The 23,047-nt window shown below is 42.1% G+C and overlaps 3 protein-coding genes and 1 non-coding gene across 4 annotated transcripts in view; 2 read left to right on the top strand and 2 right to left on the bottom strand.

Annotated features, from left to right (window-relative positions):
• Window positions 1-10,196, bottom strand: part of elf1 (E74-like ETS transcription factor 1) — a 31,404-nt gene extending 21,208 nt beyond the window's left edge. Inside the window, exon 1 of the mRNA XM_027014879.2 lies at window positions 9,957-10,196. The gene's annotated coding sequence lies outside the window, so the exon portion shown is untranslated. The remainder of the gene's footprint in view (window positions 1-9,956) is intronic.
• A 522-nt stretch (window positions 10,197-10,718) lies between these two features.
• trnae-uuc lies at window positions 10,719-10,790 on the bottom strand. The gene has a single exon. It is a non-coding gene; the product is annotated as a tRNA-Glu (tRNA).
• A 1,090-nt stretch (window positions 10,791-11,880) lies between these two features.
• On the top strand, window positions 11,881-19,292 carry taf7 (TAF7 RNA polymerase II, TATA box binding protein (TBP)-associated factor). Its single transcript, XM_027014867.2, has 12 exons — window positions 11,881-12,058; window positions 12,973-13,049; window positions 14,662-14,740; window positions 15,049-15,182; window positions 15,404-15,527; window positions 15,663-15,721; window positions 16,272-16,344; window positions 16,712-16,822; window positions 17,101-17,295; window positions 18,000-18,112; window positions 18,711-18,770; window positions 18,965-19,292. Exons 1-12 carry the CDS (start codon window positions 12,040-12,042, stop codon window positions 19,007-19,009), a joined length of 1,089 nt encoding a protein of 362 aa, XP_026870668.1. The 5' UTR covers window positions 11,881-12,039; the 3' UTR covers window positions 19,010-19,292.
• Window positions 19,293-20,020: 728 nt separating this feature from the next.
• LOC113580366 (aryl-hydrocarbon-interacting protein-like 1) overlaps window positions 20,021-23,047 on the top strand; it is a 10,530-nt gene continuing 7,503 nt past the window's right edge. The window contains exons 1-5 of the mRNA XM_035532355.1: window positions 20,021-20,116; window positions 20,787-20,993; window positions 21,339-21,527; window positions 21,793-21,969; window positions 22,446-22,587. Of these exons, the coding sequence (XP_035388248.1) occupies window positions 20,021-20,116; window positions 20,787-20,993; window positions 21,339-21,527; window positions 21,793-21,969; window positions 22,446-22,587 (811 nt within the window). The remainder of the gene's footprint in view (window positions 20,117-20,786; window positions 20,994-21,338; window positions 21,528-21,792; window positions 21,970-22,445; window positions 22,588-23,047) is intronic.

The following is a 23,047-nucleotide window of genomic DNA, read 5'->3' as shown; positions in this document are numbered from 1 at the left end:
AGGTACTTGGCTAAGAAAAAGAATTTCCCCTAAAGCCCCACTTTACGGATCTAAACAGAACTATTGTTTTGCATCTACAGGAACTATACACCTGTATACCCGAAGTGAACATCCCAAAGTTTTATAAATTTTACATAAAGGTTGTATTTGTATGTATCTAGCACGCATGCAGGATTCCAACTACAGAATACAGAATAACCAAATTATTTTTTTTAAATTCATGTGCTCTGTCAACATCGCATTTGGCACAGTTCCTAAATGTCGTTAGGTCATGGCGTTTTCTGATGCGACTTAGCGTGAATTTAGCCGGCGTCGTTTGTGCGAAGAATGGAAGGTACTGAACCTCCTTGGCATGGGGGCGAGAAGAGGAACACGTTATTATGAAAGAGGAAGCCCAGCCTCACATTCAAGTGCACAAAAATGAAATCAATGTCAGAGTCCATCTATTCAAAGTAAAAGTGGCCTATATAACGTATGAACTCTAAACACAGAACGTTCTAAGGGCACAACTTCACGTGGTGTGTCATTTACCTTTGTATCCCGTTGTAAACCTGCTGGTCTTCAGCATAACAGGATGAGCAACATTCAACCAAGACTCCTGTGATCTGATGTGATCGTGATAAGACGAAATTGAACAGAACTCTAGGCCAGAGGCCATGATGTACTCTAACAGCAGAATGAAACACCATACAGACGAGCAAAGCTCATAGAAAATAATGGCATCATTCAGACTTGGCATTCTACTGTTTCATGCAGCATGTGACAGGCTAATTTGCATATTGCACATATTAAAAATTTTAGGCGCCAGGAAGAATTATGTCCACACAGAAACTCCTAATACTAACTGTCACATGGGCTTGGTCAACAGGCTTGCAAAACACGATTCCCTGCCTTGTTCTAGCAAACCATATAAGGCAAAGACACTCAACGTGAAATGTAATGTATATTTCAAAAGGTAAGCCTACAAAAATTGTATTGAATTAAAAGATATACAATTTCTTAATTAATGCTGCCACAGAATTCGATCAAACCTCACAGTTCATAAAGACAAAAAGAATAAATAAAAAGATTTACTAACATTAGTCAGGTTTCAGGTTCAATAACACTATAAACAAATAACTCAATAAATTTGATGACATATCAACCAAACTAAATAAAAAGATTAAAAACTATTAAGTAAAACCTTACTTTTTCACTAACCTCAGCAAAATAGGTCTTTTTTGTCACACTCCATGTCTGTAGTAGAAGATCTGTCAGGTCTGAATTACAACAAAACTAAGCGTTAAAAAAATGAACAGTGGCAAGCGAAAAAAAAATATATCCAAGGGTGTGTCTAGAGCAAGCAGAGAGGTATGCTGAATGTGTTGAACACTGGCCTGCCCTCTATCTGTCCACTCACATCAATGGTAGATAAAGTTTAAAGAAAAGACAGACAGAGAGCACAATGGCTGCTGAGCAGTTTCTGGGGGTTTTTTCTCTTTTTTTTTTGCCAAAGAGAAATGCGTGGAAGTGACTTGCTGCTTCTCTTAGTCTGAGTCATCAACCAAAGCAACCACTGGGAGGCAAGCTATGAAGCAGAGTGCCTTTACCTGGCCAATCAGCTAAGAGGGCCGAACATAAATGTAAATCCCTTCAGGTGAGATCCACTGTTGGTTTCGATTGGCTGGGGATTATGGTGGGGGAGGGGAGAGCAGGACAAAGTAACAATCAGGTTACTACTTGAGCAATGCCAAAAGATGAAAGACTCGTTTCTGCTAGGTGGGAGTGTTTAGAGCAGATTAGGCTTGGGGATCGCTTCTTTTAGAATGAGCTTTATTTCAAGATTCAGTAATAAAATGACTCTGGGGTCATTATATCCACTGAAACTCTTCTCTTTTTAAATCCTGATCATGTCTTTTTTCCAGTAACGTAAAAAGAACAGGGCAAAACAAAAAGTAAAACCAGGGAAGTGGCCTCTTAGCAAGAGTCCATAGGTTAGAAATCTGGAGAGCCTATCCCCACCTGATCTCCTTGGGGAAAGAACACTGCTCACCATGTGCCTCTCGACACAGAGCACAACACCTGCAAGGCCTGTAAATACCAAACATGTCTAATTCAATCTCTCCTTAGAAATTTGTAGAAGTGTGTGTGAGTCGAGAGTTAAAAATTGCTAGGGCCTACCACCTGGTTCGGGTGTGAGACTCAATGTCTACATCTCAAAGTCTGTTGACAGCCTGGACCTCTGTGCTCAGGTCTTGGTTTCCCTGGTGATGAACACTTCTGCACCTGTTCATCTCAAGAAGGCCTGGAGAGCCAATTTATGTCAATCTACTGCAGGGTCTCCAGCCCGTGGTCAAATTGTAAATATTCGGGATGGTTGCTTTCACCTGAGGGGTGGGATTAAATAATATATCTAGTGTCTGTCTGATGGGGTGGTTTTTGTCCCTTTTTTTTTTACTGGGAGAATGGCATCCTCTTGAATTCTCTTTTTATGTTGAGCTCTGTCTCCAGCACAGTGAGATCTCCATTTTCACAGTGTTCTGTGTAAGCGTATTTGGATTCTGTCTGTGCCTGTCAGCATTTGTGTGCTTGCTTGTATTTGTGCTTGTGTTTGCATTTGTATGTCTTCACACGTGTGCTTGCATGCGCACTAAGCACTTGCATTTGCCGGGTGTCTTTATCTGAGACAAGCCAGTCGACAAACAGGAAGCTGGGGGTCTGTGGCCTAGCTGTGTAAGAAGAACTAAGATGCATCAGAGATGTTTATGTAAAGACACTGCATTTGAGTATATATAGCCTAGACAAACGTATACTATACAGAAAATGAACAGTAATTTAGCTGAGTCCCTGCAGACTATGGTAGCCTTCCACTTTAGACTTACTGGTGATTACCTGCCTTTAGTAGAGGCTACTTAAACACATCTGAAAGCAGTTGTGGAGCAAGAGCCATGGAATATCTTAGGCAACCTGCAATCTGATGGCTGTATTCTTCAAATACCACTGAAGAAGATGAGTCAGTCAGATTAAGCACATTATGTATTGCACAGAGAATGCTTCTTACAGTCCAAAACGGGTTTGCAAGTGAAGACCTGCCTCAGAGAAGGATAAAATATAATGGCTGAGGATTGGGAGAATGATCAGTATTTGGTCATTTTGTCACCAGTTTGTGAAGTCTAAGATGGTCAGTAAGCACCTGCTTCAGTAAGACAAAACAGCTCTTGAATTAGCAGGAAAATAACTAATGCGTCTAGGCAGACTATCTATTAGTCTAGATATAAACAGTTTACCACAATGAATTCCAATTGACCAAATAAAAGGAAATAAATATAGAAAATTTTGAAAACACATCTATAGATAAAAGTTAGAAAACATACCCAATGTCTAATATCTTACCACTTCTTTTATTACAGTAATAATGGATTTCATGAAGTTTGATTAATGAAATTTCAAAATTCACAGAACTTTTTTTCAATCTGAAATCCTAAAAATAGATTTAGAGAGGCACCACCCATGATGTATATTATCTGTTAATTTATGAAGTACACTTTTCAAAAACTTTCAAACAAATCTGTTTAAAGGAATGTAGATTAGTCCTGAACTAATCAGATTAGATTACACTTTTTGAATAACAACAGATTTATCTAGTATTCTAATCTTAAAAAAATATATTTACAATATTTTGTTAAAAACTAATCTAACAACTCAAAAAAACGTTATCTCATATAAAATCTCATGGCATTTTCACTAACTTGGCAAACATTTCACAAGTTGTCCATTTTAATCCAGGCCAGACTTCTAAAAGGGCATATTCAACTGAATATTTATCTTTGCTGGAATGACAATGGTTTATGCAGCAGTCAGGCAAAAAAAGAGACAAGAGTGTAGTGTGTTCCATTCAAACACCTGTGCCAAAGATTACACTATACTCTGAATATTATGCATAGGAATATTCATAACAGCTCCCAGGAACATAAGTAATGTAAAGAGTAAATGATAGTGGGGTTTTCCTTTTTTTTCCCAATATAAAGGCACTGTAAATTCTAAATGTATAAGAATTTCCACTAACTGCAGAAACTGGATATATTGACTGAACCATGTAATATGATATTTTAAACTGCAAACTCTCTAAGAAAACATGAAGAGAGTTGGACTGCCCTCATGCAAGCAGGCACTGATCATGTGCTCATGCTGGCTAAGTGCAAAGACACACCTTTCCTTTACAACCTAAAAATAAAGGCGACTCAGTAGAACTGAGCTACCGTCCAAGCTAAACAGAGCGACTCCACACAAAGGTCCTGTTTTCTGCCATATATCGCGTTTAAAGCGCAGACACCACACGTTGGTCCAACTCAGTGGTGTGGTTCACATCCACAGTGATGGTCTTCTTCTCTCTTTAGCAAATCTACTGCAAATAGGTTACCCAAAAACATACATATTACAAAAAAAGAAAAATTACAATTGGAACTGCAGCCTGACGTGTGAATATTATTTTAATATACGCATGCTGATGCTTCTTTGAAGGGGGCTGATATACTGGCACAGAAACACAACCCTCCATCTGCGGCATGAAAGTCAAATAGTATTTCAGGTTTAGCATTATCGCTCAGGTGCTCAACACAGCAGTCGGGTGGCATTCTTCCTTTTGTCGCTGAGAGAAAGTGGGTTAAAAAAAAGAGGGCTTATAGCAGCACTGGAGGGACAGAGAGACAGGGCTACACAGCGTTTTAATTAAACCCCCTGAGACGGCCAAGAAGGTCATCTTAAAAGAGGATGACAGACACACACGGGCATGGTGACTTATACAAATTACGTAGTTTGTCATTGAAGGAGCCAGTGTGCGGCACTGACGTTTCTCAAAGATTTCCTTTGGGATACTGTGAGTCTTATAGCTGCTTGACCTAAAAAGGTCTAATATGCCCCCTGCTTGATTTTACAAAAAAAGCAAAGTATTTACAGAATGCTAGGCAGCAAGCTGCAAAGAAATGTGGGTGTACTGGAGCCCTTGAAAACAACTAATTTTAACAAACCTATAAAACAGACAGGCTTTGACTAAGCATGACAAAAATGATGAGGTAATTGGTATGGTATATGTAGCCCAACTACTTAAAGGAGCGAGTGGGTGGGAATTTCATGGAAACTGCTTAGAGGTGCTGAGTCACTGCCTGCTTTGCCCGCAATGTGATAAACGGACTGTGGTTCTGGACAGGTAAACAAAGACACTCCCTAAGTGAACATTCTCAATACTTCAAATTAAAAGTAGAATATATACTGAAAAATGTTTTCATGGTTTTCATACAGAGAGAGAGAACCCAGTGGAAATGACCCTGCTGAATTATGAACTATTGCCTCTGTAGAGGGGATCTAGTGTTCTGTTCAAACGTGTATGTTATCATGTTACGTTCGTGCCCGTTCCAGGTGCATTTAAGCAGAAATAGGAAGATCTGAAAGGACCACACTACAAAAGATTTGGGGACATATTTCACCACATTCTCAAATAACCTATGGAGAGGTTTGGATTAACAATATTTAACTGGTAACTTTAAATAAATACAATTTTGAAATGTTACTACAATAAAAAAGGGCATCTCTTTTGTTTTCTGTAAATTATTTCACTGAATCTTTTGTTATAACTACAGTCTGGAAAACCCTGAGATGATTAAATTAAAGAGATTGCCTTTTCTGGCAGACATTTGGTTCTACGGGTTAGGGACTATTACTGTTCTAATGAGCTGCAAAGGTTCATTATCCTCATAAAAGTCAGGTGAAGATGCGGCTGATTTTGTACAGGCAAATTAGGTTACTGCCCAAATGACACCTTACCCCACTCTTCACAAAACGTCAAGCCATTAAACATTAAACAAAACGTAAGGCCAACATTCCAACCCCGCTCACATCACAACTTTTTCTATACTACTTCAGCTACCAGTACCCTGCACAAAGTTTAATACAGACTATTAAACTCAAAGGTACTTGACACTGTTTAACCACATAATCAGATTCTGAATCAATCAAAAACTTGTTGTATATCTGAGTCGAGGCCATTGTCATCAGAGACCTCTGCTAAGATATAAAACAGAAAGGATGTCGAGAGGACATACCTATTTCACGGCATGATTTAGCCTTCGGTTGGTCGGCACCATGAAACTACAAGCACCAGAGCGCATTATACTTTTAAATGATTTAAAAAGCCTGAAGGTGGTCTGAGCCTTTATTCTGAACTGCTGAACAACTAACAACCAAACTAAATAAACAGAGGAAAATAATTGCATTAGGGTTTTATAGCATAATTTAATTTCCTATGCTGTCTAGAGAGAGAAAATCTGAATTGAAAACCCTGATTTACACGTTCACTGAAAGGCTGGCTTACAGTGCTGGCATTCTCCTCCCCTACAAACTGTCACAGTACACAAATTAGCCTGTAGTCTCAATTTTAAATAAACTTAATAGATTCATCTCAGGAGCTCACTTAAGACATCATCTTAAACACTACATATGCTCCAAAGTATCTGCTCCTTTTATTATGATCATAGGCTTTTTCTAAATAAATGTTGTCCTTGATTAAAATAGCTTTGTGGTACAGCCAATTAAACATGGACTAATTTATATATATTAATGTTGCTTGCTTAAATATGAGCAGCTGTTATTAGGAACATATGCAAACAAACTGTTGCTATCTTTTTTGACCTTAGTCAACATACCCTGCAATGTAGTGGTCCTGTTATCATTAGTACAAGATGAATTCAGAACATAATTGTCAAGGGCCTTAACCACAGGTTAAACAACAGCTTTCCATGGCCTATGAAGTACTGTGATCATAAAATTGTACATTCCATTTTCCCAGAGACAGCATAGTAAGTGCTGAAACAACCAGAGACTAAAACCTTTGTTTTTACAGTTTTACCACATCAATTATAAAACAAGTGTGGAAATCCTTTTGTCTTTGCAGATGAACAACCCAGATTCTGGTAAAACCGTAATCCCATGGTAGTGACACTGTCAGATTATTGCAAAGATCATTTTAGTCTGCATGAACCAGGCCTACTAGCATGTCCTCTCAGATCAATGGAGCTGCTCTATGGTTAACGCAGATTCGAGAGCACTTCTCTGCCACTGTAGCCATTAATTACAACGTGCGGCTGCTACAAAAACAGCAGTTGAGCCCTTCATGTTTCTCGTCAGTCACAACAAAGCGAGTCAAGGATGAGCACTGGAGCCTTGAATAGCTACAATGCCTCAGATGACACCATCATGTACCCAAGGAGGGTTCAGGGCTGCTCATCTCCACAGTGATATGTCTGAGCTATCTTGGCCCTGGTTCTCCCAAAAACAACACAGTGCTCAGATCATCTTAACCGTAAACTAGAGAATAGCCCTGCCTCTGCTGTATTTTGGTTAGCTTTTTGGTTAGGTTTTATGAAACCAAACAATTTTGAGAACATTTTTAAAATGTTGCAAGAATCAAACAGGAGGCAGAAGCTTAGAGCAGCAAATTACACGTAGAGAATAACCAGTACACAAACTTTAGCACTGGTGGTATCAATGTCAAAGTAGGCACTTGTGTGAATGTCTGGATACGGATTTTCTTGTAACAGGCCACGCCTATGATGAATTCCTGTCACAACAGCAGGTGAACTGCAAAACACATGAAGTTACAAGTGGAATTTCCCTAAGCTCTGAGTTTGTACAGGCTGCACAGACCCACAGCCTATCTGAAAAGTCTGGTGACAAACTTCCAGGTGTTGACAACAAGAAGAACTGGACAAAAGTTTCTACACTTTTGTGAAAGAATTACAAGAAATCTGTTTGCTTTTGCTTGTTACAACTGGAACAAGTGAAAAGTACCATTGAATAATAAAGTGAACAATTTTATTTTGACTGATAACAAAAAAAGTCTTAAAGACAAACTGCAGAGTGAAAAACTCTTGAGAGCTGATCTTAATCATTCTCAGTAATTCTCCGTAATTCTCTTCTCCTTTAAAATGATGCAACACTGAAATTGACATAATGTCAAATCCTCTTTCATGCTTCGCTCATATGACAAACCATAAGCTTATATTTGAACAATGCCACCTTGTGGAAGCTATAGTGTAAATTCATTAATCACAGTAAAAGATTTGAGACATCTTTGCAGCATTTAGCATTAACTTTTGTATTATTTACTGGCTAATTTTTGTACATGCAAAACCAACGATCGCACAACCTCAGACATAATGGAGACCATGTCCCCTCAAAAGAACCTCCTTCTAACTACAGACATCTAACCGAAGCTGTACTGGTCTATGAGGAGTCATCTCATGTTGCTATGCTACTCTGAGACAGGGGTGCCATGGCCATGCTGTTCCTGGATGGAGGCTTTATAAAGACGAATGTCTTCAAATGAGTAGACAAATCAATAGCCAGACCATTAGCTCATATCTTATACGATTTCCAAACCATCAGGCTACAGCCCTGAAAACAAGCACTCAAGTAGAGTGCAATGACTCAGGCCTCCTTCTATTGTCCACTAACACTCGTCAGCTCCTCGATCTGATCTCTGCTGAGGGTGACATCAGTGTCATATGGACCAAGCCGAGTATAAGGGAATTCCAGTTTCCCTATTGACAGAGGTGGCGCAAAAACATCCCATTCTAATCTGGCGACACCATAAACATGAGCCTGATTAAGTAAGGCCAGTCCCTCTGTCAGTGCAGATGTAAGGTGAAACAGTGTTACTGCACATGACTGTTGAAGCACAAAGGAATACCAAAGAAAAATTCAGGGGGGGGGGGGGGGGGGGGGGGGGGGGGGGGTGAACTAAAGGCATGCATTTCCCCAAGACCCAGAGAGCAACTAGACTGCTGAGGGTATATTTAGAGTCTCTTATTGAGGATAATTGGTTTCAGAAGACTGAAATTTCCAGCTATCTTAGGACCTCTGGGATGTTGGGGGATTGCAGTAATGGGTGGGGGCCATCAAAGCCAGTTGATGTCATCTTTTCTGCATACAGGCCGTTCAGAGAAGACTAATACCGAAAACTCCTGTAACATGATAACACAACTCATTCTTATTTCCACTCACCCCCCAAAAAGATACTTTAGCTTCCAACATGTCCCAAAAGGCCAGCATCCCAGTTAAAAATGTAAACATCTGGCAAACATTTAGACAGTTAGCAGATGGGCTAAGCATCAGTGCACTTAAGAAAACTCTCAACAGAGGCCTTCATCACCAAAAATGAGTTTATATGATGACATTTTTTATTAACTTATAATATTTCCAAATAGACCAGTCCTTTAGTACACAGCACTACTAGTTTTTAAAACCAGTATGTCCGTATGACACAGTGGAAAATCGTGTTTTAACAACAAATTGCAAATGAACACTATTAACGTATAAACAATTGTCAGCGTATTTATACTGATCGCCAACAATGTGAAAACCCAGTGCGATATTTTCGTGCCCAGGGGTTCTGGAGGGCTCTGCGCGCCTGAAACAAGGCTCCCACTGAACCATTCACTTGGATCATACGGCCTTCATCGTGCTGGCAGAGCCAAGTGCAGTTAGGGCTATTCTTGTTAGATGCTGTCAAGTGAGGACAACAGTGTTAAGTCTTTTACTTGTTTTATTTCATGTGATCACGCACTAACTCGTGGACCGTTTCACCTCCAACCGGCTCAGTGAATTAAGACCGTAAAAAGGGCATCTTAAATAAAACTGCAGTCTAGAAAAGTATATAAACAATATATGCTATAATATGCTATATAAACAACTGCTGTTTGTATTTATGATTATAAGGCTACTTTGGAAGTGCATCCCTTTTAAAGGTTATATGGTATTTTAAGGATCTTTCGTTCATTTATCAAATGATCTAGTTTAGTATCGTGCGCTGAAAAAAAAGTAATGAATGTCTTAAGAAATGATTGTGGTAATTTTAATGATGGGAAAAAATGCGACGTTGTGTTTTGTTGATTCCGCGTTGCTATACTAAGAAAAACACTTACCGTGTATCCTGATAACACGGTCGTGTAAAAACAAACGTTTCAGCGGTTCACGTCTCGCCTGCTGGTGTGATGGATGCACGGTGCCCACTTCTGATCAAACTACTCCAGGGAATGCTGTCATTCTCTACTATCCCGTATCCTTTGTCCAGTTTAGGAAGAGCCTTCGCCTGCGCTTCTCTTTCGCGCTGGTGAGTTTGCTGGCTACGCGACTACCCCGTGCCTGACATAAGGTTACACTGTTTTCGCCGAAAGCCGACGTGTGGGGAATTCCTAGCAGTCACGTTTTCCCTGCAAACTGATTGGCCAGCGCTGGCGCAGGGAGCACGGTTTGGTGCGTGTCGTGTAACGGGACAGCTAGAGTGCAGAAAAAAAAGTGATTTTAGCTGCATGTACGGAACAAAATAATACGAGACTTATTCCAAAACGTCATTACTGTACGACTACTTATTATACGCTATTGCAGATTTACAACTTTTCCTCCGTGCTGAGAAATTTAATGATTCGACAACAGTTAATTCGATAGTAAGATAAAATAACGTTTAGGGTCACTAGTTTAAAGGTTTGGCTCAAAATGTCTGGGTAATCACAACGTACATGCCTGGAGTGTATGATCTAAAACACAAAAAAAAATACGCTTTTTCCCACCAATATTTTACGATGTCTTGTTTAATTGCCACTTCCGTTTGGTATTACACTTGAAATACAGTCACCACGAAACATACAGACGTCCTAAATTGTTGTATGTATGCATTAAAAACTTTATTCCCATACCGGGAGTCGAACCCGGGCCGCCTGGGTGAAAACCAGGAATCCTAACCGCTAGACCATATGGGAAGATGTGTAGACCTCCAAAAATTATTCTTACATTCATACTGATATGATTATTTGTAGTTTATTTGTTTTCATGAAGTACAGATATTCTCTTAAATATGGTTAAATGCTAGCCAGCGAACTAAATTAGCTAGGTTAGTTGGCTAGCTAGCATAGGATGTTAGAAAAGCGAGCTACGCTAGCTAGCCAACCTAATAATTACTTTAAAGTATAATATATGTACGTTATGTTGTTACTTTTAATAAAGTGTTTCCGTTATGTTGTTACTTTTAATAAAGTGTTTCGCCATTGAACAAATCTATGTGACTATCTAATTAGTTAAAATTAGGAGTAGCGACTTGTCTAGCTAACAACAGATAGGCTTTCATGCTATTTTATTGCCGTGCTAGGTGGTGCGAGACGAGCTGACAATTCAAAGGGTGATGCACACATTATGCAGTGCGGGGATACAAATCAATTAGACACATTTCAGACCTAAAATACTTCTGTTTTAAGTATTTTTCTATTTTTCCGAGCAAAGCTGTAGCATCATATTCTTATATAGCTTAGCAAAAATGCTAAACACCAAAGTGAAGTTACAATTTGTTCTGTAGGGCATTTTATCCAGTATCCTACTGTGCAAATGTCCCGGGCCACTGAATAAAATTGTGTTTAAACATATTTGTGGCAGTAAAAAAGAAAAAATTGTACATAGTACATTTTTCCAAGCTTCTTTTGATTACTGCATTTTGTACTTTCCCCTGTCCCTGCTGATGACTCAAAAGATGTAGGTATTAATGGGGTTTCTGTTCAGTGAAGTCATATCATGTTGAATATTTTCAGCCTCTTCACAAAACAAACCTTGTGGAGAGTTCTGAGGTTTTACTAGCTATCACACATTTGGAAAACAAAAATGCCATTTCATAATGTACATTAAGTATGTATATATTGTCCATATTTCAGACAGAGGTCCTTTGTCATCTGCAAGCAAACTGCATCTAAAGTTCAACTTGGTTTCTCCCTCAGTTTGGTGGTCACGCCCCCTTTCCGTTGCCTTCGCCACATCTTTTCTACCTCTTGCTTTGTTTGGTTTCTAACAGCCAAAGCAGCAGATGGCGGTATAATAACACATACTTGGGTTGGGTCTTTGGCTGGGTGGAAGAACAGAAGTGGCGTCTAAGCCTAGCCAGCTTACCTTAAAAACAATTTACACAAATAAAGAGTCTTCAACCGAGGGAAGTCAAACAAGACCAAGTGAACAAGAAGGATCAAGATGACATCAAAAACTAAAGGTGGGTAACTTAGTTAGCCGCAGTCGCGTTGCTTTTAAAGCAGTGTTTAGACATTCGCGGGGCTCGTATTTGAAGGTTGTTATAAATATAACTTAGCTAAGCTAACCTAGCTACTTAGTTAGAAGCTTACAAGAGCTCGGTGCTGAAACCTAACAGTACCAACCCCCCCAAACTCAACAGCAACTCATCAAAGATTAGCTAACGTTACATGATAAAAGTGTATCTGTGCTCTTTCCCTGTCTCATGTTACGTTAGCTAGCTAGCTAGCTAGCATAGATAACTCTAGCTGTCTAGGTTAGATTTGACATTTCAAAACCTACATTCGTAGGTTAAAATGTCAGCGGGTGGTGATACGGTCTGATATAATCTAGCAAGCTAATATAAAATTCGCCTTTCACCATATCGGCACATTTATGTTTGGGGAAAGCCAAAGGATGCTATCAGGCCATCACTTCTATTACATGTTATAAAACATGGTTTTTATATTCCGAGATGATAATAGTTACATTCACAGTGATAAACAAATACTAGAATAGTTTCTTAAACATCGGTATGAAGTCAAACACGCTTCACCAAATGGGCTTCCCCGGGCGGCACATGTAAACATTATTGAACTTTGATGGAAAAGAATATAAAGATGTCCAACACATTCACCCAAAAAAACACAAAGACTTTTCGTCTCGAAGAGCAATCCAGGATCACACAACACAGTTAAGACTTGCATGACATTCTAAGGAAGACAGAAACGGTTTTTAATGCAAAGTGTGGCTCTGCTCCTTATTGAGTAACTCTTTTCATTTTTCTTGCCCTTCCTGTATTTCCAAGCTGATAGCCTTTTGTACTAGTTAGGTGCTAAAGGAGCTGGTTTTAGGAGTGTATATGTTTGGGTTGTTTTAAGAGTTTCTCTCTTCCAGTCGGAAAAGTTGGTTCCAAAAACAAGGAAGACGCTCCTCATGAGCTGGAGAGTCAGTTCGTTCTGCGGCTTCCTCAGGTAATATTTTAAAATTGAATAGCATAAATGAATGCCGCAGATTTTATTGGATGTCTTGCAGATAGCAAGTGTGGTGTATAATCATATACAATTCCTGCTTGTTTACTTCCACTGAAATTCAAACACCCTTGTTAATTAACATTACATTAATAATGGATGTCTTGGATCAGCTTGTGTAATTAACAACTTTAACATTGCCTGTTTAGGTCATTCTTCTGCTTCTTAACCAAAAATATTTTGCTCTGAAGCAGGCCAGTGCAGAAAGACATTTAATGGTACCAGGCTGAATTGTTATTAAAATATCACACAAGTGTAGTTGGTTTGGTTGTCCAGATATGTCAGAGTGGGTCTGTGTATCCTGGCTGCAGGGATAGATTTAAAGCACACTGAATGTATTTTAAAGGCCACAGGAATGCAGAGAAGACACTGGGCTATTTGGCTATTTTAACACAACAGTAGTTGTAGTCATTCTATGTTAGTGCTGATTAAATAAAAAAGTTATAGCAAGTGCATTCATTCATTTGATTATTTTTTTCTTTTATGTGAGAGTTTGTAATTCATCTTGTTGGGTAACCAAAATGACTCGTCAACATTTAGATGTCTTTTAAATGCTGCCATTGTTAGTCATGGAAACTTACATTTAGCTGATGTTTTTATGCAAAGTGATTTAAAATTATAACTGAAAACAATTGGAGCATTTGAGGCTAAGAGTCTTCTCAGGGTCCCAACAGTTGCAACTTGGCAGTGCTGGAGCTTGAACTGGCAAACTGCTGATTACCAGTCAAGTACCTTAACCACTGAGCTACCCCTGACCAAGAAAACTTTTTTGCTTTCTTTAATATTTGCAACATTACAAATCTAAACTTCTAAGAGTGATGTTTGCTCTAAATGGGCACAGTGATAGCCAAGTGACTCACAATAGATCTACTCTTTGCCCACAGTATTACAGAAATAAGAACATATTCTTTGATTTAAATAATGAAGTCAAAATCCTTGTGGCTGAACTCCAACCTCGGAAATGTTCCAGTGTGGCAAAGCAGAAGTAACATTAGATCAGATGTTGGGTAAGCAAAGGGATTTGGTCTGAGGCCATGCTGTCATTGGGGTAATGGGGTCTACACAATGATGTGAACATTGCAGATGAGCTGCTGGCATTTCCTTTGCGCTGTTCAGAAGTAGGCCACAGGCGAGTCTTATTGCCAACTTTAACGAAAACCTAAAGGATCCTGTTCTCTTTGCTGTGAATTAGTAAACTGAGATAACTGTTAGCAGATTCTAGTTCCTGAATCAGAATGCTTTGTAATCAGATATGACTGTGCAACATGTTTTTACTTTGCTCTGTGTAATATTACTGAGCACTGTAATATTACAGTGATACGTGAATGCTGTATCCATTGAGGGTCACACTGTCTGCAGACATTTGTTCACAGACAGCCTGAGGTCACCTTCTTGACAAATAAAACAACTATTATGAAATCTGTGACACCGCCACGCTTGAATAGCCACGTTGTAATTAGTGTTTCATTGACCCATTCAGGATAATGCACTGAATGTCTGCTTTTAAACAACACAGGATGTCCTGCTAACCGTGGGTTTATGTCTCCCTCTGTAGGAGTACGCCTCCACGGTGAGACGGATTGCCCAGTCTGGGAGCATGAATCTTAAAGACAGACTGACTATAGAACTGCATGGTATGTGCACACAATCCAAAATGAGTTGGAGAAAGATTGATATGGGATAGTGGGATTGAGAACTCTTGAGAACTCCTGTAGGCAAAGGTTTTGTGTAAATATCAGTGATTCTTAGCACATTTAAAAAAAACATTTTATCATCAGTTAGAGTAGTCATTGTATACAGGTTTTACATTTTTTTCATTATTTAACTTGTTGAGCATGATGCCATTTTTTACAAGGTCCTTTGTCATTGCAGTATGTTTTATAAGATGTAAGAATGTTATGCCTTTATTAGCATTTTTCTAATTCCTATTCCCGATTCCTAGCTGATGGCCGTCATGGGATTGTAAGAGTGGACCGTGTTCCTTTAGCTTGTAAACTGGTGGATTTGCCCTGCATCCTTGAATCATTAAAAACAGTTGACAAGAAGACCTTTTACAAGACTGCCGATATCTGCCAGGTAGCCAGAGCACCATAAATCAACACCTTGTGTCATGTTACAGGCAATGTCTTTCCACATAAAAAGCTAAAAACATTAATCCTAGCTTTCATGCTTTGCAGTATGGTATGATTTATGATTTAAATGTAGAGGAGCTAGCAAAAAATGTAAAAGATTGGTAATTTGTGGCGGAATATGACCACCAGACTTAATTAGTCTGAGCACACTTTTGCATCTCTTAGATGCTGGTCTGTTCTCTCGATGGAGACCTATACCCCCCTCTAGAGGAGCCCACCGGCACTGCAGACTCCAAAAACAAGAAGAAGGATAAAGACAAAGACAAGAAGTTTATCTGGAACCATGGCAGTGAGTCTCCCTCTTCCTGCGCGGATAAAGGCAGCCATGCTGCTCCAGACAATGCTGAAACCTCCCCCGTCTGCACATTCACCTGTCAGTGATGGATTAAAGTCGTTTACTGTCCAGTCTTGCTTCCTTCTCCAGTTACTTGCCCTCTAAAGAACACGAGGAAGAGGAGGTTCCGAAAGACGGCGAAGAAAAAGGTATCCACCTTGCTCTTCCTCACAGTTTCTCCCACTCCCGTGTTGTAGTTTCGTTGCCTCACTTTTCCTTTTGGTGATTCTTTAGCAGCCTTGTTAAAAAAAAATTAATAAAACAAATATACATTCCTTTAGCAGAAAAGAATAAAGAAAAAATGGCATGACTGGGCCAAGGGTAAAGCTGCAGTACACATGCAAATAAACCCTTCATCCTTCTTTGTACCTGAACTGTGCACCACACCAGTTTTACAAGATGCTTTTGATTGTCTTGACAGTGAGTGGGTTAGTGGTAGACCCCCATTCCTACGCCTGTATAAATCATGTTTAAGGTGAAGTTGGCTATTGCTTCAGCCCCCTCTCTTCATCGCTAATGTGTACAGTGGCTTGCAGCCAGCTGCTGTGTGTGTGTGTGTGTGTGTGTGTGTGTGTGTGTGTGTGTGTGTGTGTGTGTGTGTGTGTGTGTGTGTGTGTGTGTGTCTGTTTTGTGGGTGGGTGTGGTGTTCAGTGAACGTGTACCCAAGACGGAATTGTTAATGTGTTTTGTCACCTGCAGTACATTGAGTCCCCTGATGTGGAGAAGGAGGTGAAGAGGCTCCTGAGTACCGACTCCGAGGCTGTCAGTGTCCGTATCCTTGCATACCTCCGCTGCGCTTTCTCTCTCATCCGCACGGTCTCAGCGAACCAGATCTGCCTTTTGATTTGTTTACCACAGTGGTTGCATGGCAGAGCGTTCAGTTGAAGATGCGATGCACAGCCTTGCCACCAGGTGTCAGAGTTTCTCTGCATACTTTAACTGTAGCATCACAGTACCAGCATCAGATACATTTTGAAACTGGGTTCAGTGTAAATTTAGTGAGTTATATAGTAAACACTGGGTCTAGCATATATACACTCAGTAGCATAGCATTATTATATGCCACTGATGAACTAGAATTCACTGTATATTGTTGAAGAACGCAATATTGGGTTAATTAACCTTAACCCAGCTGTCAGGGTGGGAAGTTATTGCTGAAGATGAGACAAAGGAAACTGATAATAATTTATCTCTGTCCAATCTGGACTCCTCACCTGGAGCCTCTGGACACAAGGGCCATGGCTCCTCAGGTACACACACACACTCGTTCTCTAACGAAGCTGTGACTGTGTGTGTGTGTATTGTGTGAATGTAACGTATATCGGCTATATGCTAGTTGATTGAGTGAATGAATGATCGAATTTATTGACTCAATATGTAAAAACACAGTTTTATTACAACGTTCACTGGAAGTTGACTGCTGTGTGGGTGTGGCCTCAGGCTCCGGGGACAATTCCTTGGCGTGGGAAAGTTTGAGGTGTTCGGTGTTCTGAATGTTGCTTTTGCCCGTCGTTGTTCCCCCATCCAGCACAGCGCGATGAGCTGCGGGAGATCTTCAACGACATCAGCAGCAGCAGTGAGGATGAGGAGGACGAGGCTGACCGGCACGAGGACGAAGACCTCAACATCATGGACACGGAGGACGACATAGTCGGCCAGCTCAACGACAAGCTCAACGAGTCTGATGGCGGGAGGGACGAGAGCGACCGGAACAGCCAAATTGGTAAGCCACCTGCCTGTCTTCGGGCAGTGGGAGCCAGAGATCAATTAAATATCAGTATTTCATTACAATAGACAGCCAGAGGGCTGATGGAGCCCCAGAGTAGTGATTTGGCTGACAAGCAGGCAGCTACATGTGGGTCAGGTGCCCCTAGTGTGCGTGGCCCAGCCATGATTGACAGCTCTGGCCCCTCCCCCAAGGACAGTGTCTGTCCAGCTGGACACCTGATGTGTGTCTGACAGCTCTGCCAAAGCATCACTGGTGTACAGCTCTGAGACAAGCAGAGCCTGGGTTTCATATTTCACTGGGCTTGTCAGCTTTAGATTAGCCTATAAGTCTGTTCGGAAATGAAGTGCAGGGTTTTTAATAATGCTGAAGGATCCCCTCGGGCTGTTTCCCTTCACAGCTTCCTAGCATTTGCAACAATATTAAGTGCTTCTGAATTTATGCCATATCTATGTTCTTATGGAGCGGGAAGAAACGAGCTCGAGAGGTTTGACGGACAGGAGAGTCAGTGAAAATGTCAAAGCTGTCCGTCACGTTCGCAATACTGTCATGCAAAAACTCTCCCGCCAGCGGTGGGCGTGTTTCCCCAGTGCGCGGCTCCGCCAGTTGCGAGCCTGCTGGAGTTCGGCTGTGTGAAGGCTGTGGGTCGGAGCAGCTGCGCGCATGTGCTCACGCCCTGCCTCTCTGTCCGTGATCCGCAGTGACTGAGTACCAGGTGCAGATCAACACCATCAAGGCCAAGCTGCAGGAGACGCGCGCCCGCAAGAAGCACCAGGAAGACCTGATCATGAAGGTGGAGAACCAGGCCCTAAAGGTGAACCAGCAGTACAGGCTCCGGACCACTCGCGCAGGAACACGCACGCACAACAGACTAGACTCAGAGACTTGCACGTACGCTCTTGCACACGTACAGAATCGCCCCTTGGAGAGAGGGTTTTATGTGCACTGTAACCTTTTAAAATTGGTTGTGAATAAAACATATAAAACTTCAGCCGCAGACACATCCTGAAGGAAAGCCGTCTTTTAAGGCAGATATATCACCAGCCACCTTTTCTGCATACCACAAAAAGGCATAAAAACTCGCTCCTAAGGGACAGTTTGGAAGCTGAAAGACATGGTGGGACATGCGGGTTTTTAGTGGCATTTTTGGCTGTGGCTCGCCAATGCAGCGAGAAGAGCCGGGGAAAGGTCATGTTGGTCTGAACGGACCAATCACTGTGGCTCGGGACTGCTGTAACCCAGTTCTGTGTACAAGCAGTCCTGGTACACGCAAACAGCCAGGAAATGACAGCTGAAGTGTGTGTCTTTCTCTCTCGCGGCTGCTCTCATACACTGTAAAAAACTCTTTTAAACTTGTCTGTCTCTGTCCATCTGTCTTCATATTCATCACTCTCTCTCACTCTCTATTTCAGACTCGCTTTCAGGCACTGCTGAATGACATCATCCATCAGGAGGAGCGCGAGATGGAGCAGGTACAATCACGCACAGCCAACATTTCACACCTCTACATTACGGTCCGGCTAACCGCCCTGCTCCAGCATCCCTGGTGTTTGTTTACTTAAACTGTTACGTGGACAAAAACTAATAACGTTAATGGTCTCGTTTGTCATCCTCCACTTAGCCTGCTGCTAGCTATCAATCACCTCTCGTTTCCTGCTCCCAACAGCTGGCCTCTCTGCAAGAGCAGCTGGACTCATTGATCGAGAAATGACCACGAGAGGGCAGCGCAATGTCTTACAAGTCTGGCCACTGCTGCTAAATGAATGAAACCATGCCAGAAGCAAGAGTGCTTCAGCTAAAGTCATTTATTCTAATGTAATCACATGTCAGTCAGGTCCAAGGTTCACGCCGTTGATCATGTTGCGGAGTTTTTGGCCGAGGAAGGTTTTGGAAGGGTGGAAGTGAGAACTTTTGTTTTTGACCTTTTTTTGTTACTGCTGTTTTCTTTTCAATAAACGATTAAAAGTGAAACATCACATTCGCTTTGCACAGTGCGCTGTGCTTTCAGGTGTCCAGTCACTGAAGTTCTCCGTTCACCCTTGAAGAAACGGAATACAGAGGCTATAATATTGCTTAGAGCCTTTGAATAGTATAATAACATAAAATATGACAGGGGAACAAGAATGCTCACAGTGGTATGTGACAGGGAAGTCAAGTATTGCAGTATAGTGCTCACTGAAGCTGCTCCATCTCCTTATGTTCTGTTGGCCTGGGTGGTTTTATTAGGGTTAGCGCAGTTATGCTCGCAGCAGCCATTAACTTTTCAGTTGCCCCCTACAGATAGCACCAGATATTTCCACACCATTCAATGCCAATATTAAATCTCCCTTAAACTGTAGTACCCCTATATTTCCAAGTCTCACTGCCTTCAAGAATTGCTTTGTTCCAGAATGATCTTAACCTCATATTGTGAGTTCTGCCCTTGGGTCACATCAGTCCTCCGTTTCTTCCTGAGAATTATAAAGATTTACGTAGGGTTTGGTGGGTGGGGGGGGTTGTTCGGGGATTAGCCATGACAGATTAAAGTGGCCATCCGCAGCCTTCTAATCCAGCCATCTGTCAGAAAGCAGACAAGCCACGCTGGAGCTGCCGCACGCTAGCTGGCTCTCTTCCTCAGCATGCTAATTAACAGGGCGCAGAGAACGTAAAATGCAAACCGACCTCAATACGTCCTCACCCAGACACTCGGAGTGCTCGTCGAGTTGCTAGAACGTGTGTAAGAATGGAGGAGAGCCATCTCCTCAAGCATCCTGGGGTGAAGAAGAAGATAGTGCATGGAGGCCAAGGCCCTCTGCCTCACTTTCCCAGCGGGACTAAGGTACGACACATGACCACTGATCCAGGGTCTTTAAATAATGTGAAAGACTTCCCTAATCAAATACGAACTAGCAACGAATGCTTTTCGCGAGATCTTTATTGTTGATGGTTATAGTAAAAGCTTAAATTGATTACAATGTTTTGTAGGTAAGTTTTACAGAATGAAAAGCTACTTGGTTTCTATTTTGTAACAACATTTGGCTCATAAAAGGCAAGAAGCTGGGAACCCAACAAATCTGAACAATGCTGCTTTGTGCCAGTACTGGAATAAGGCTTTGATCTGTGCTGGATCTCTCTCTCCAGCCACACTTGCCTTGTCCCGGCCATATGGCGCCGGGCCTGGAGATGATGACAAACATTTTTGTCGACAGTGCCAACATTAAGATCTCTATTCAGCAACTGTGCGCCACTTCCTCCATACGTGTTCTCGTCCTGTCGGGATGCCTTCAGCCCCGGAGTTCAAATGGACAACACACTAGAGTGACTCATTTCAGTCAGGGTTGGTCAGGACTAAGTGCCTTAACAAGGAAGGGAACAGGCAGAACAGCTGGATGTCCTCTGCCTTGTAAACTCCACCCATGGCACATAAGTATTTAAGTGCTACACATTTTGTGTGGCGAGCACAGGGCTAGAAAGAAAGACATCACCTCAGTTTCTCTTCTGTCTCCTAAGCCCAACTGTCTCTTCTCTCTGCACAGTTGGTTTTCCACTTCCAGACCCTGCTGAGCAACTCTGAGAGAACAGTGATTGACGACAGCCGCAAAAACAAACACCCTACGGAAATTTTTGTGGGGAAAATGTTCAAGATGGAGGTGTGGGAGGTGTTGTTAACTTCCATGAGGCTGGGTGAGGTGGCAGAGTTCTGGTGTGACGCCATTGTAAGTAAAATCCTTAAAATAGACCACCTTTATCTCCCTCTCACAGATCACTCCAGTTCTAGTGCAGTCCAAATAGGATCTTAATTAGCATTTGCTTAAGGGAGGAGTGTTTTGGTTTTTTTTCTTGATTCTTAAGCCACAAGACAACCTCTGTTGGCTTCCTACACTGTCAATTAAAGTATCCGCAAAATTTCTTCTGTTTTGGGGAAGAAAAAATCAATTACACATGTACAATTTAAAATGAGACTATATTGTGGAGAGCTAGATGGGCTTGCACCAGCAAAATCAAACCACAGCAAATGCAAGTTCGATGATGCTCAAATAGCTTTTTCTTTGATTGCTCAGCACACAGGCCTCTATCCAATCGCGTCTAAAGGGATGCGGCTAGCTGCCCAGGGAAAGGACCCTCTGGAGGGGCAGAAGCACATGTGTGGCATGGGAAACATGTTCACGGGCCACTCCACGGGCTTCCCTGAACTGGATGAGCTGATGAGGGAGCCACAACCTCTCATCTTCATCATGGAGCTGATCTCAGTATGACAGACCCCCACACCCAACACATGCAACATACACACACAAACGCACGCGTACATGTCCCTCATTGCAAGCAGTTATACCACTGTCCCATAGAACGGGCACCACCACGAGCACATTTGGTGCCCGGTAAACCAATCAAGGCAGAGCACAACAGAATGGCATCAAGCAGGCAACATGTACGGGGAGGGTTTCCCGTTATGAGCCGTGCGTGGCGGGCTCCCGTCCCGCGCCTCTCACGCTCTGCCCCGCCTACCTCGCTCAGGTGGGCGAGCCGCTCTCCTACGAGCGCGAGTCCTGGCTAATGGAGAAAGACGAGAAGATGCAGGCCGCCCCCTCGCTACACCTGCAGGGCAACGCGCTGGTGCGTCAGGGCCGCTACGCCCAAGCCGCTGAGAAGTACAGGGAGGCCGTGCTGCTCCTGCGCACGGTGCAGTCGCGGGTAAGGCCGTGGGGGCTAGCGGGAGAAATCGTCTTATAAACACAACTCTCTCTGCCCATGCAGTTATTGGATAAAAGGAGCAAAAGACTAGGCGCGCTTGAATGAAAATCAAATATATTTTAATGCATTGCAGATTTATCTAAGAGGTGGGCTTTCTGGACATGGATTAAGGCTAGTTTTGGACTAAATTGCAGTCCCAGTGGTGAATACGATTGGAAATTCAAGGGTTAGTGATAATCTGGGAAATTTGTAATATGGTAATTAAATTTGCAATGTATTTTTAGGCTATTCCACATGCAATAGGATAACAAATGGAGGCATGTGGGGAAATGAACACCTTATAACGGCTGCCTTTTCTCCTACTTACTCTGTGGGTACTAGGAGGGCACTATCGGGGGATTGCAGGAGAATTATGGTTGGAGGTCATATCGGCTCAGATCACTCTCCTCACCGTGTGCTAACTCTTCTCTGTACAGGAGATGCCAGGACATGAGGACTACGTTAACCTCAGCAAGCTCGTTACCCCTCTGGTCCTCAACTACTGCCAATGCAAGCTGGAACTAGGGGAATACTATGAGGTTATAGAGCACACCTCTGAACTGATAGACAAGCACAAAGGTCAGACTTCAACTAGCTCTCTCAACCCTATAAAGCAGCAAGCCCCCAAAGGCCACGAGCCATCTTACTGGTGAACAAAATCACCGAAATTGAGGACATGGATAATAATGAATTTAGCTGGCCTGGCTTTGCTCCCATTATGCACATGAGAACATGCAAAATGTTCCCTAATAGTTTTCTTTCAGTTCTAGCCTCTTTCTGTAAAACAGGGCCCTGAGTAAATCAGGCTGCTTCTTCCATGGCACGTGTGTGTGTGTGTGTGTGTGTGTATTTAACCGTGGTTCAGTGTTTATTTAGTTGGCCATGAGGGCCACGTAAAACCTGGCTTAATATGGTGAGAAGAGACCCGAGCCCTCATCTCCCACTCGTCGTGGACACCCTGTTGACCGTGATGTGGGGGTTGGTGCTTCCATGCTCTGCTAATGAGCAGCTGTGTGGCAGCCCGGAGGACTGGTGTCAC

The sequence above is a fragment of the Electrophorus electricus genome, chromosome 12 (assembly GCF_013358815.1).
Source record: "Electrophorus electricus isolate fEleEle1 chromosome 12, fEleEle1.pri, whole genome shotgun sequence".
In the NCBI taxonomy this organism is placed as follows: domain Eukaryota; kingdom Metazoa; phylum Chordata; class Actinopteri; order Gymnotiformes; family Gymnotidae; genus Electrophorus; species Electrophorus electricus.
The sequence above is the reverse complement of the archived record's forward strand: the minus strand, read 5'-3'. Positions and strand labels throughout refer to the sequence as shown.

Bases quoted from the DNA above. Each gene is read 5' to 3' on its own strand.
- taf7 (XM_027014867.2), top strand. The intron at 15,722-16,271 runs GTATCCACCTTG...TGTCACCTGCAG, and splicing joins GAAAGACGGCGAAGAAAAAG to TACATTGAGTCCCCTGATGT. The intron at 18,771-18,964 runs GTACAATCACGC...TGCTCCCAACAG, and splicing joins AGGAGCGCGAGATGGAGCAG to CTGGCCTCTCTGCAAGAGCA.